The sequence below is a fragment of the Saccopteryx bilineata genome, chromosome 3 (assembly GCF_036850765.1).
Source record: "Saccopteryx bilineata isolate mSacBil1 chromosome 3, mSacBil1_pri_phased_curated, whole genome shotgun sequence".
Classification (NCBI taxonomy): Eukaryota; Metazoa; Chordata; class Mammalia; order Chiroptera; family Emballonuridae; genus Saccopteryx; species Saccopteryx bilineata.
The window spans coordinates 79,219,080-79,232,309 of record NC_089492.1 but is presented as its reverse complement, the minus strand read 5'-3'; the positions used below and the strand labels follow the sequence as shown (position 1 = coordinate 79,232,309).

The 13,230-nt window shown below is 40.5% G+C and overlaps 1 protein-coding gene across 7 annotated transcripts in view; it reads right to left on the bottom strand.

Annotated features, from left to right (window-relative positions):
- The window catches only part of RALYL (RALY RNA binding protein like), a 632,627-nt gene that overhangs the window by 208,739 nt on the left and 410,658 nt on the right, over positions 1-13,230 (bottom strand). The window contains exon 1 of one of the 7 annotated variants that reach the window (XM_066266413.1): positions 4,059-4,173. The exons of the other annotated variants lie outside the window; for them this stretch is intronic. Within the exon in view, the coding sequence (XP_066122510.1) occupies positions 4,059-4,095 (37 nt within the window). The 5' untranslated portion in view covers positions 4,096-4,173. Of the gene's footprint in view, positions 1-4,058; positions 4,174-13,230 lie in introns of those variants that run through there. 7 annotated transcript variants of the gene reach the window in all.

Below are 13,230 nucleotides of genomic sequence, written 5' to 3'. Positions count from 1 at the left end.
GTGACTCAACTTCATTAGAAAGTTATGGATTGTTACAGCAAAGTATGTATTGTGCTCTGAGAATACCCCAAACAAGAACAAAAGGTACCTCGCATGAAAAAGGAAATTAGAGATTAGTAGAATAAGAAGATAAATTTTGATGTACAAGACAGGACCATAGAAAGTGTAAGCAACATATAATTATCTGGAAAAAGAGAAGGGGAAATTTGATTTGGACACAGGAGAGACACCCTTAGGAAGGATGTGGCATTTGAGTGGACCCTGGACCAGCGACAACTTCTACACACGAAGAAGCTGGTGAAGGCCACCCGGCAGAGGGTGATGGATGTGAAGTGCAGGGACAAGCCCGCAGCCTGGTCGAGCCTAGGACGCAGGTGGCATCAGGAAGGTGGTGCATGGTGAGTGACGGTGATGCAGAGGTCTGGGACCTGACATCATGTTTGTCTTTCACTCTCCAGTTCAGGAATCCCTAACACTTGGGAATATAAGAACACTTTTCTTTAAACACTCAAACATCATTATATCCCATGTGATGATATGTTTTGTTTCTTCCATAAATATAAAATATATGGCATTAAAATGTTTACAAATTTAGTACCAGCTTTTAAATACATTTTATTCATTAAGCATTCCATTTTAGAACCAAAAATTAGTATGTGTCTGCATCTGTACGTATGATACAAAGGGCGTACGTATATAGATATATTTCTCATCCTTCTATGGGCAGTGATTAATGTTGTTATGGATTCTAGGGCCTCTTGCAGTAAACCATGGTTCCTGGAATGTGAACACTGGGGCCCAAAGCTCAAGTTCAGGTGACGAGAACCATGCAATGTCCTTGAGGAGGAGAATTGTATGATGAGAACTATGCCGTGGAAATGCTGAGAGTTAGAGATGGAAGATACTTCAGAAAACGTCTGTGCACCGTCCACTGAAGTTGTGGAAGGAGAAATTGCAACCCACAGAGATAACAGACATTGGCTGAGATGACAGGAAGAGGCCGATGGCTGGTGTTCGGGGTCCTGAAGTGATCTCATTAAGTATTCTCAAATAGGATAGATAAAGTCACCCAAATGTATCATTAGGAATGAAAAGGCAGTATCTGTTTCTACTTAGCAAAATAAGATAAATTGTTACACACCTAAAATTTGAGATGCGCTGTTTTCTTTGCTGCAGTATGGGGACTGTAGTATTTTCGAAAAACCATATCTAATATGATATGGATCCTACTCTAATGTTTCTCTAGTAGGTATTTCAAAAACATATTCAGCTTTAAAATTTATGTCTTTTTTTTTTTTAGAAACCAAACAAATGTTTTTCAAGGTCATTTGGAATTTCAACAAGGGAGGTCACAGGTATACCTTATTTGACACATCGTATATGTTTTTGAAAGTTTAAACGTAAACAGCACACTTTGATGAATGGAATTATGTAATCTGTGTGAAAAGATTCCATATTTATACTTTAAAGAAAAAGTTATAAGAGTGATGACTCTGCCTCAGACTAATTTGTAGGTTTCTATATATTAAAAGGTCCTTAAAGTGGTGTGTACCTGTTTGGCTCTGGTTAAAAAAAATGCCTGACACAGGCAAACATTTTTGCCATGCCTTGTCCCCAATTCTGGGTCTGATTGACAGTATGCAGTTACACACGAGAAAGATCTTCTATCTGAATGAACTTATAGGCTGTTTCATTTCCATAGAAATTGTTCCAACCTCTCCTCTCCTCCTCCTCCTCCTCCTCCTCCTCCTCCTCCTCCTCCTCCTCCTCCTCCTCCTCCTCAGGGAACCATAAATAACCAGCCTGAGACTGGAGGAATGGATTTCAAAGTCCCACGTGCATTTTCAAAGGCTTAGTGTAATTTATATTTTAAAACCTCTTTTATGAAAGTATCCATACCGCCCCCCTCCCCGCCCCTTCAAGGCTCGGGTAGAGCTCCTTGGCTATCCTCTCATCAGCCTCCCCCAAAGAAGTTTCCTTATTTTTATGATAGGATATTGTATTAAAGCTTTACGGAATGAGAAAATTAAAAAACTTTATGTACATTCTTTTTTTTTTTAATTTTAAAGAAAACCGTGAGAACGCTTTCCTTCTTTCCCACATGGATATTGTAATGCGTGCAATCATTGCCTTAATTGAATTACAATTGCCTCTAGGTTAGTTTATGCCTTTCCATGATCAAACCACACATAAAAGATAGGATTTAATATGAAAATGCACCAGGTTTTGATGAGGGGATAATTCAACCAGTTTTATATACCCATTGGACACCAAACAATTGTATTACATTCCACTTTTGCAAATATTATTAGTGTAAGATAGACATCCACCTAAGGATTCCATTTGCTTTTATTGCTCAGGTTTCTGTATGCTTTAATTTTATGACACTCCTGCTCTCCAATATTTTATACGATTAGAATATAGAACAGTTACCACAGCCTAATATAAGCTGACTGGAAAGAGTTAAACATAAGTAACACATTAGATTTTTCTTTTTAAAGCAAAACCGTTCAGCACACCCTACTGTGCTCTGGCTATATAATTATGCATCTTCTGACTTGCCTCATGTAATTCACAATTTCTTCCTGCTGCTCAGTCGCACACTTCAGCAAGCACATTTAAGGGAGAGAGACTCAGTACCATTTTTCTGTAGATTGCCATATGCATTGAGGTGATGATTACCCACATGAAAAAAAAAATGAGGAGGGGTTTATATAACACAGGAGTGAGGGGGCACGAAGGCGTCAAGAATGTACATCGCTTAAGATTCATTCTTGTAGAAGGAAGTCACAAGGGGATAGTCAGCAACAGACTCATGGGCTTTGTACCCATGGTTTTTATAAGAAAAAGTAGCTGTGATCAATGTGGTTTCTCAATCACAAGAAATAAATGGCACGTCGAGGCACTAAGGCACAGAAGCAGTCTCAAGCCACAGAGCGCTCCATGGAGCATAAAACTTTCGTGAACGAGAGAAATGTTAGTGTGCAGTTCGTAGGTGAGGATGGACCAAGGAATACACTATCCCACTCAAAAAATAAAAAAACAGTATGTTCCTATTTTGGCCTCTGCTAAAATAATTGCTGATGGTGGTCTTTCTGTGTTTTAAATATTTGATAACACCCAAGGAAAGACGTTCAAAGTGGGTACAAAGAATGTCGACTCTGACAACAGAACAGGTTCCCTAAGACAGTGAATACAGGCAGTGCCAGGACCACTGGGCTCAACAGGCTATATTTACTTTAGACACCAGAAAAGATAAAGTGATAAAGAGCCAGGCTCACAAGAGAGAGATGTGGTGGGGGAGCTTTTCATGACAGGCACCATGCTTTGCCAAAAAGACTCGGATTTTCAGTTAAATCGGAATGACTTTCCGCCCCACAACCGTGTCGGCTCCGGACTTTCAGCCTGTCATTGGCCTTTTCCGTCAGAATCAACCACTTGAGGGTCAATGGAGGATGACTCCTTTTAACCCTTTGAGATGGTGCCTGGTGTGGGTTATGTTACACATATGCCCTGGACCGAGAAGTTTGGCCAGGAATAATGCCCTGTTAAACAGTCAGGCTATCATTCACAATGAACTCCCTTCCCCTCTATTACAAAGTGTTTCATTTCCCCTAAGAGTTGTAATGGAAATGGGATGAATAAATAGAAGGTTTATGTTCACTTCCCAAACCTTTCCCTAGACTTCCAGGAAAGAAAATCTATCACTCCTAGAAAAGGAAAGAGAGAGAGAGAGAGAGAGAGAGAGAGAACAACCCAGTGATCATGCCTGAAGGAAGGATGCTGAGCTAGACTGAAATTGCATTTGAGCTGCTTCTCTGTTGATTTTGTAAACCTTTCCAAGGGTTTCCATAGTAACGAATGAATTCCCCCTTCTCTCACCCCAACATCCTCCCAGCATGTAACAGGGATAGAGATAAAGGCGAGGCTGGTAAAAGCCACAATAGCTTTCCTACTCCTAGGAAATATCTGAAGAAGTCACAGTTAGTCTCCTAGCAAATCAAGTACCTGTCTCCCACCACTGTCTTTAAGAAAAAGTTGGGCCGGAATTTACTTACATCTCTGATGCCTGCGTTTGCTTCTGTACATGGTCATTCTGGAAAAACAAATCCGACTCTCTAAGAAGGAATTGCTTTTGCCCGCGGAGACAAAGAGCCAGGTTGGGCTCGTGCTTTGCAGTAGGACTGTTGCTCACTGACAGGAGGCAACCAGCGATCACACAGCAAAAGCCAGGGTAATACCATTCTCGTAAAATTACAGGGGAGTCGCCACCTCCTGTCACCACTCTATCTAACACAGATCTGCTGGAGAAAATTGCATTTCCATCAGCTCCCCCAGCTGATACCAGTGAGGCTCACTCACAAAACATGCACCGTTCAAATCCTGAGCCCAAAGTAATGCTGAATGAAGAACGGATTTACACATTGAGCAAGAACACCAACACTGGGAAACTCAAATCGGAAATCTAAACACCCTTGTTTGATATTTCCAGATATCACACATGGTCCCTTGGGGTCCTATGTCTTTCGGCTGCTCGAGAATATTTAGGTTTGTGTTTTACTTTGAGAATTGACTCAGTTCTTTCCTTCTCTGACCTCCCAGGGCACGTTGCATGTCCAGTTATCAAAGCAATGATCACTTTTAGTTTGGTCTGTTTCTCTACAGATACTGCTTCTCAGGCAATGCAGGAATGACAAGTCTCCAACATGACACCCCAGGCCCCGTCTGGGAATGGGGTACAGTGAGGTCTCAGGCTCAGGGAGTAGGGACTGTGTGAGAGCCACTCCGCCCCCTCGTGAGAGAGGCTCTCCTCTGCCCGCGGCCGCATTCCAGCCCTCAGACCTCTGTGTTCCCAGCGTTTGCACTGCCTCCGCTGAACTGTCCCTCCGTCTCATTCTCTCTGCTCTGAGAGTGATGCCCAGCACCCACACACTCCCAAGGGGCGTGATTTCCAATCTTCTTTACGGGCAATTACGCTGTCTGAAGTGCAGTTAGTTCCTCCTTAAAGGACGGAAGGATTTACACACCAGCGAGGGTGTTTGTGCACTAAGATTTCCTGAAGGCATGTGAAGTTCCACCTTCCAGCCCCGCACAGGAGACGGGCTTGCGGCCAGCACGCTTGTCTAGCGGAGCAAACTCAGGTCACTGACTGACAGCAGGAGAGACTCCATCGCCACGAGTCTTCTTACTAGAAGGAATTTTTCAGTGTCAGGAACATTTTCACACTTAAGTAATGACTGCATCTTATGATCACAGACATCAAGAACAGCATTTCAACAGATCTCAGCAGGGCGCCTGTTTAATCCCTTGACTTTCACTGAGGACCTGCACCACGGAGTGGGGCTCATCACTGCTTCTGCCGCACCCTGGGGCCCTGACAGTGTCTGCATTTATCCCCGTACAGCTTAAAGCATGAGCAGATTTTTCCTGTGTTTTCTCTGATAGAGAAATGAAAGTATTTCAATAAATCAAACAAGGAGGCTTTTCTGACCAACCCAGGACACACCTCACATTCCACAAACCCTCCTACACTTTAGAATCACCTCAGATAGTCAGTATTTAATTGTCGGCTTTCCTGCCATCAACCTCTGTGAGAACATCAGCTTCCTGAGCACAGGACCATCTTTTACTCCGAGCTGTCTGTCCAAGGTCAGATCAATGCCCGGCACAAAGTAGGCTCCCACTTTGAATAAATGACTTTTTTATTAACAAATTAAATTATAAAGATAATACAGATTATTTTTCAATGAATTCAGACAATAGCCAAATTCATGCTCACTGACAGAAATTCTTTTCTTTCTCTCTCTCTTTCTTTTTTGAGAACGGCAGGGAGAGAGAGGGACAGGAACATCGAGCTGCTCCTGTATGTGCCCTGACTGGGGAATTGAACTGGCAACCTCTGTGCTCTGGGATTACATTCCAACCACTTAGCTATCGGGCCAGGGCTTAATTTTTATGATTTTTAGTGAGACAGAGAGTGGAAGGGAAAGAGAGGGGAGGAGGAAGGGAAGCATTTGTTGTTCTACTCGGTCATGAATTATTTGGCTGCTTCCCGTGTGTGTGCTGGCCGAGATCAAATCCGCAACCTTGTTGTTTTGGGACTATGCTCTTAATGGACTGAGCTATCCAGCCAGGGCTAAGTTATTTTCTTACTTGAGGCAAATACTTGTTTTTCTATGTCTATCTTTTGGTCTTAACGTTAATTTGAATGAGTTCATGGATTTGAATGAAACTGTATATACTCACAGGTGCAAAGACACATTTTCAGTTTACTGAACCAAAGCCACAGCCAGTAACCAGCGTCTCCTTCATAAACGTTACCTAAGCTGTAACTAAAACCACGACTCACTGAGTAATGGTAGTGACCCCGTGATAGGTGTTGTATAAGAATCATCACCCTCATTTTAGCGTTATTGTCCTCATTTTATTTTTCCATAAAGTGAGGCTAGGAGCTAAAGGCACTGAGCAAGGTCTCACAGGGAGCAGGAGGCCACATCTGCTTGAATGGGCTGATCCTTCTCCAGAACAGCTCAGTATGACAAGCCACGGGAGGTCAAAGGGCCTGAGGATGCACAAGGGACAGGTCTCCATAACAAGTAGTGTCGCTACGCCACTTCTAAGGCTTTGGCTTGTTGGCGGGAACCCCAGTGGACCACTTGGAACCACAGAGCCTTGCTCAGCTCTGCAGCAGGGGGACTGCCCTTCCACATACATGTCACCACATCTGCTTCTCCCCTGTGCCATGGCCCTCGTCCTTTCCTCCAAGGAAAACACTAGAAGGATATTTAAAGAGGATTCAAGAGTATGGAATGATTAACCCAACCAGAGTTCTCTCGTCTTCATCTGTTTTAAAAATTATAATGTGTTGATGCTGATAAGAATTTTATCAAAACATAGAATGTAGACTATGTAGCAATATTTAACTTGAACCATGTGATACTTACATTTTAGAGAATGACTAGAGCAACAGAATATGAAACTAAAAATTAGGTGTAAAGAAGGTATGTTGCCCAGATTCCTCCTTTACCGACATCTGGAACATCACGTGCAGCCCTTGAATGCTCGCTGCCTGGCATGGAGGGGCCCCGAGGGGCAGGCCCTCAAGACATTTAACCCAGGCACTCCAACAGGGGCTTTGTGCAGGGGTCGCCAGAGTCATCCCCAAGACCATCCCTCTGAGCCCACTATCCTGAAATGATTTCCTTAAGTAATGACAATGTGATACCCCAATTCTCCTTCAGTTGTTCTTAGGTTGAACAGAACATGACCCATGTGAACCTTTCTTTCATGTTATTCTCTGATGGCAGGAATACAGTTCTCCTGCTACCAGGCCAGCTGTTCCTGTGATCACTCTGCCTTTTGTCCTGTAAGATACAAACTCTGTCTTCTGTATCCAAACAACTCCTTGCTAGTACAACACCTATGAATTCCCAACAAAAGTCCTTTCCCCGGGTCCCTTCAGGGATAACAACCAAATGACTTTCAATGCCAGCACAACCATCAATTCATCCTTCTTATAATTAAAAAAATCTACATCCCACATGTCTATGTGGTGTTGTTATCCTGCCTAATGCCTCGAGAACTGCACCCTCATCTGTCCGTCAAGGCCAGTGCTCATCTATAAGTGGGTAACCTAAAAATAGTTATTAATTAGAATATTCAGTGGCTATCATATAAACATGCCAACTTAATATTGAAAGGAAATGTATTTTATTTTTATTTATCTTTAATTAAATTTATTGAGGGGACATTGATTTGCAAAACCACACAGGTTTCAAGTGTACAACTCAAGGAAACATCATCAGCACACAGTATCGTGCGCCCATCAATCCAAGCAAAGCCATTTACCCCCTCTCCCCCTTTGCACATCTCCACTCAGCCCACCTCCATTTTCCTCTGGCCAGCGCCACACTGTTGTCTGTGTCTATATGTAAATAAATCTTTGTTTGTTGGCTAATCACTTCACCTTCTTTGATCCAGTCCCCTTACTCCCCTCCCCTCTGACAGCTGTCAGGCTGATCCCTGTGTCCATGCCTCTGTTTCTATTTTGTTGATCAGTTTATTTTGTTCATCAGATTCCAAATATATGTGAGATCATGTGGTATTTGTCTTTCTCTGACTGGCTTATCTCACTTAGCATAATGTTCTCCAGGTCCATCCATGCTGTTGCAAAAGGTTACCTTCATTTTTATGGCCATGTAGAATTTTGTTCTGTAAATGTATCACAGATTTTTTTTTTATCCACTTATCTACTGATGGGCATTAGGGCTGTTTCTAGGTCTTTGCTATTGAGAATACGCTGCTAATTAAAATAGTCAGTGGCTATCATAATAACATACCAAATTAATTTTGAAATGAAAGGCATTTCATTTTAAAAGATAAAAGTTTTCTTGCCATTTCATCTAGTACCTCAGCTTAATATTATCTTTACAATTGTTTTCTTTTAAGTCTGAGGAAACATAACATTTTCAAATGTTTGGTCCAAGTCTTTGTTTGCAATATTGGTTCAAATTAGGGAAAGCATCATTCTGGAATTTTTTCCCCATAACTGCTTTATTAAATGTTTTTATGTATCTCAGAAAGACTTCTCTAAGATTTTTTTTGTAAACCGTAATTAGCTTTTATTAACTCTTCATTCATTTCTTTGGACTTTCTCCAGTTTCTTCCACTTAGTAGTGCAGTGCCAAAGAAGTCTTTGAAATCATTAATTTTTTGAAATATTTAATACTCACAAGTATTAAACACAGCTGAAATGTTTCTCCGCCCTCACTCAGTCTATACTGGCTTGCCCTTCACCGAGCCAGCGGTCACTGTGTTTGGGCACCCTCATTTCAGCTGCTTCTTCTTCTTTGTTCAGTTTCCTTTCCATCTTATCTTACGTTCCATCTCTCCTCCCTGTAGGCCAACTTGGATCATTCATACTTAGTTTTATCTTCTGGGAGTTGTTATTTCCCCCTTATATCTAGATAAATTTGCATTGTGTTAAAGATAATGGCATTCTATCTTCTGTAAATCACATTCTTTGGATGGGTCTAAATACTTGATGGTTACCAAAACAATGTTTGAAAAAAAGAAGGGTAAAGCATGTCCAAGTAAGTTAACCTTGAATGTGGTACATTTGTACAATGCAATACTATTCAGTCATAAAAAAGGGAAATCTTACTTTTTACAACAGTATGAATAGACCTAGAAGGTATTATACTAAGTGAAATAAACTAGTCAGAGAAAGACAACTACCACAGGACTTCACTTACATATGAAATCTAATGAACAAGACATACACACACAAAAATAGAAACAGACTCATAGATACAGAGAACAGATTGACAGTTGTCAGAAGGGTTGGGGATTGGGTGGCTGGGTAAAAAGGTGAAGGAATTAAGCAAAAAAAAAATCCTTATAGAAACAGAAAACAATATGGTGATTACTCAAGGGGATGGGAGTGGGGAGGTAGAAGAAGATAAATGGAGGATAAATAGTGATGGAAGGAGACAAGACTCAGAGTGGTGAACACACCGTACAATATACAGATCACGGATCATAGAACTATACACTTAAAACCTATATATAATCTTATTAAGCAATGTCACCTTGATACATTTAATTAAATAAAAAATAGATTATATTTAAAATGGACAAAGACCAATACCAAAATGTGTGATTCTTTATGGACATTTTAAAAACGTACTAGCTAAAGGTAGCTTTCTATGTACCACATTCAGCATATTTTTGTTTCTAATGATTATATCATAATTGTTACTCTTAAAATTTCTAGTAATTTCCAATGTAAAATGTGCATAAAATATTTTAAGTATATATTCTTCATATTCATTGTTAACTGTCCACACAGTGGAACCCACAGCAGTCTTGGTTTCCTAATTCCTTTTTTGTTCATACATATTTAGTTAAAACTACCACACTGATGAACAACTTTAGCCTGCTGCATTAAATAGACTAACTTTTCAGGTATTATTTAGAATTACAGAGCCCAAGGGCATTTCAGGAACCCAGCTCTGGTCCTCATTTTGTGTGTGTTTGTGTCTACTGATGGGCTCAAAACCAACTGGCTGGTCTCTGACCTCGCATATGTGCCCAAAGACGAGTACCAGAGCACACTCGGCACGCATCACCCCCAGCACACAGTGTGTGAACAGGAAACATGTAAATGAAGTTCACAGCTCTCTTAGTGTTATAAAAACCATTTTTAGAACGGCCTTGGACACAGAAACAGGAGGCAGGTGAAAAAGAGAGTCTCAATTTTATTTCCCAAATGGTCTCTTTTAGTTCCGTGAACAGTAGATCTTGCACTATCTTTACACCATGGTTTAGAAAGCTTTAGAAAGCCTACCTACCTAGTCTGCACAATAAATATTTAAATGAGTCATTAGTGAGCTCACAAAGTATGAATGCAAATATGGCATGTGAAAAGGTGATCATTCAATCTTAGAAACCTTTGGTTCCCAACTTCTAAGACAACTAAAAGAAATATTTGTAAGAAAATGGTAGAAGATAAAATGAATTGAGATACCAGCTTGTAACCACCTAATCTTGATCTCATTGGAAAAAAAAAATTGTGTTTTGCTTTTGTTATTTTCTTGTGTGTAGTGTGGGGATGGGCTGGGGAGGGGTGAGTGAAAGATATGTATTTCCAGTAACATAAATACCTGGGTCTCACCTGGATCAGATTAACTGGATTCTTTATTATAAAATAGAAGACTCCACCTATGATCACTCATTGAAATTAAATTAATTTACCTTTATTTTTTTTCATATATCCAACACATACACTTTGTGCTTCCAAATTGTGCATTTGGATAATGTAATCATGCGGGGGTTTTTGTCTGTGTGTTTTTTTTTTTAGTGAGGAATGTAGGCATCAATTGAATAATAACCGGAAAGAACATATTCTGTAAATTCAAAAATAAGTACTCAAAAAGTGTATGTGTGGTCCTGGGACAGTATGTGTATGTATGTATGTATATGTGTATGTGTGTGTGTGTGTGTGTGTGTGTGTGTGTGTGTGTGTGTATATATATATATATATATATATATATATATATATATATATATATATATAAATTCTCCTTCACAGTGATCAGGTCGCTCCTCCCTGAGGATGGGACTGGGTTCTGTGGAAAGAGTGTTGAAGGAAAAGAGTCACAGATGACCAGAAAGTGTGAGTGAGAGAGTTCCTGAGTGGGAGGCTCATAGGAATACATTCATGTCTGAATGGATGACCCAATGGGTATTCAACAAATCATGTTGATAGACATTATTCTTATGTTGTCTGTTACCCATTCTAATTATATTCCAAACAATTGTTCATTACTCAAATTAAGACAATGAGAGTTAATAGAATTCTATGCCTCATTATTCCATAAATATTAAGTATATGCTTGTACAAGATATGAGGAGGCAGAAGAAGATAGAACAGCCGTCTAATCTTAAAATTTTATTAACTAATAGGTATTATGTGAATCCAAAAATTAAAAAAAAATATATGCTGATGAAAATAGCAGTGAAAATACCTGCTCACAGCAGGGAGGATAAATGTATCCAGGACCCCGTTACACATACTCGCTCTGGTTTTTGCAAAATGGCAGTGAGTGATGTCAGAAAGTCATGTAATATTCCAGTAAGTATCTGACAAGACCTCATTCCATGGAAATCATTGGACAAGACATCCTGGCAAATTTCAGTGGAAGCTGAATAAAATATATCAGTCTAGAGGACATCATCAAAATGTAAGCCAAGATGGACCTACAATTAACTTGTAGGCAGTGTTGCAGTCTGTCTGGATGCTTCCAAGTGGAACGTGGAGGACCCACTTTCTCACTTTTTCCACTTCTAGAAGCTGCTGATGTTTCCTGATGTAGGGCTTCCTCCTCCACCTACAAAGTGCTTTACTTCAGCAGCGGGTTCTGTGGCCACACCTCCATTTTCTCACTCTGTCCCCCCACCTCCATCCTATAAGGACCATTGTGATTAAAAGGCCCCATCTAGGTAATGCAGGACAAGTCCTTCCCATCCCAAGATCTTCATTTCAACCACCTCTTCAAAGTCTCTTTTGCCATTTAAGTTGAGCTAAGTACAGGTTCTGGGGATTAGGACATGGATATCTCAAGGACAACTTGGTTCCATCTACCACATGGAGGGAAGGATACACCATGCTCCTTCTCTCCTAACTAGTCCAGTTATTACTCATTTACCAACACCTCCCTGCTCCTCCCCAACCCTGTTACCACCACCCTTTCCCATCCACATCTATCCACTAGTAATGTTGGGGCTCTAAGCTCCGTCGTTTCAATCAGTCAACACATTTTCACATTGCTACCAGTATGTTCCTTCTGACACCCTCACACTTGGGTACCTTGCTTAAGTGGTTTCCAAATAACCAGAGAATAACATCTAAAATTCTTAGCATGACATTCATGATCTTCCATAATATGGCCTCGACTGTTCTTTCATAGTCTTAGCCTCCCCCACTGTCCACACTATTAGCAAGGGTGAGGTGCAGAGACCTAGGTGGTTCCATAAACTTAACTGTCTTTTAATAATATTTGTTCCCAATGTCTATTTTTTGAAAGGTATTCTGTTCTATTTTATTCAACTCAAACAAAACATCTGTCTTAAAGTTTTCTCTAATACTCTTACTTGGGGATCTGTTTCTCTTTTCTACACCCACATTGTATAAAGTACTGTACCCCAGATTCTGAAAGGCACCGTACCTCAGTCCATCAGGTCTTATGTAGAGACACCCAGTCCAGATGAATTTTGAAGAGTTTTATTAAAGAAGGAGATTTATTAAATATGCCGGCCGCATATGGCTGACACAGGGCAGCAGACCCAAATTGTGAAGCCCCCAATATATCTCAGGGGCTGGTTTATATACCCTTGATCACACACAGGCAGGGGAGAGCATGACATCATGGCACAAGCTTACAACATTTGTTTAGGGGATACACAGAAACATTAAGAATTTCAAGGTAACACAATCAAAAATATTTACAAATATTTTAGGGTTCATCTTCCCTCACTAGTCTAGAGGTATTTTACTCTCAAGATTCCAGGAAGGGGGAGGAACTACAATCAATGCAAGATAGTATGTAAAAGCTGTCTCCCATTGAAAGAGAAGAAGTTTCTCGGTTAACCTTTATTTTAGATTTAAAATGAAATGACCCATTGTTCTTGCAAGCCAGAAGCTTCCACATTCTTCTCCCTCCCCTCCCC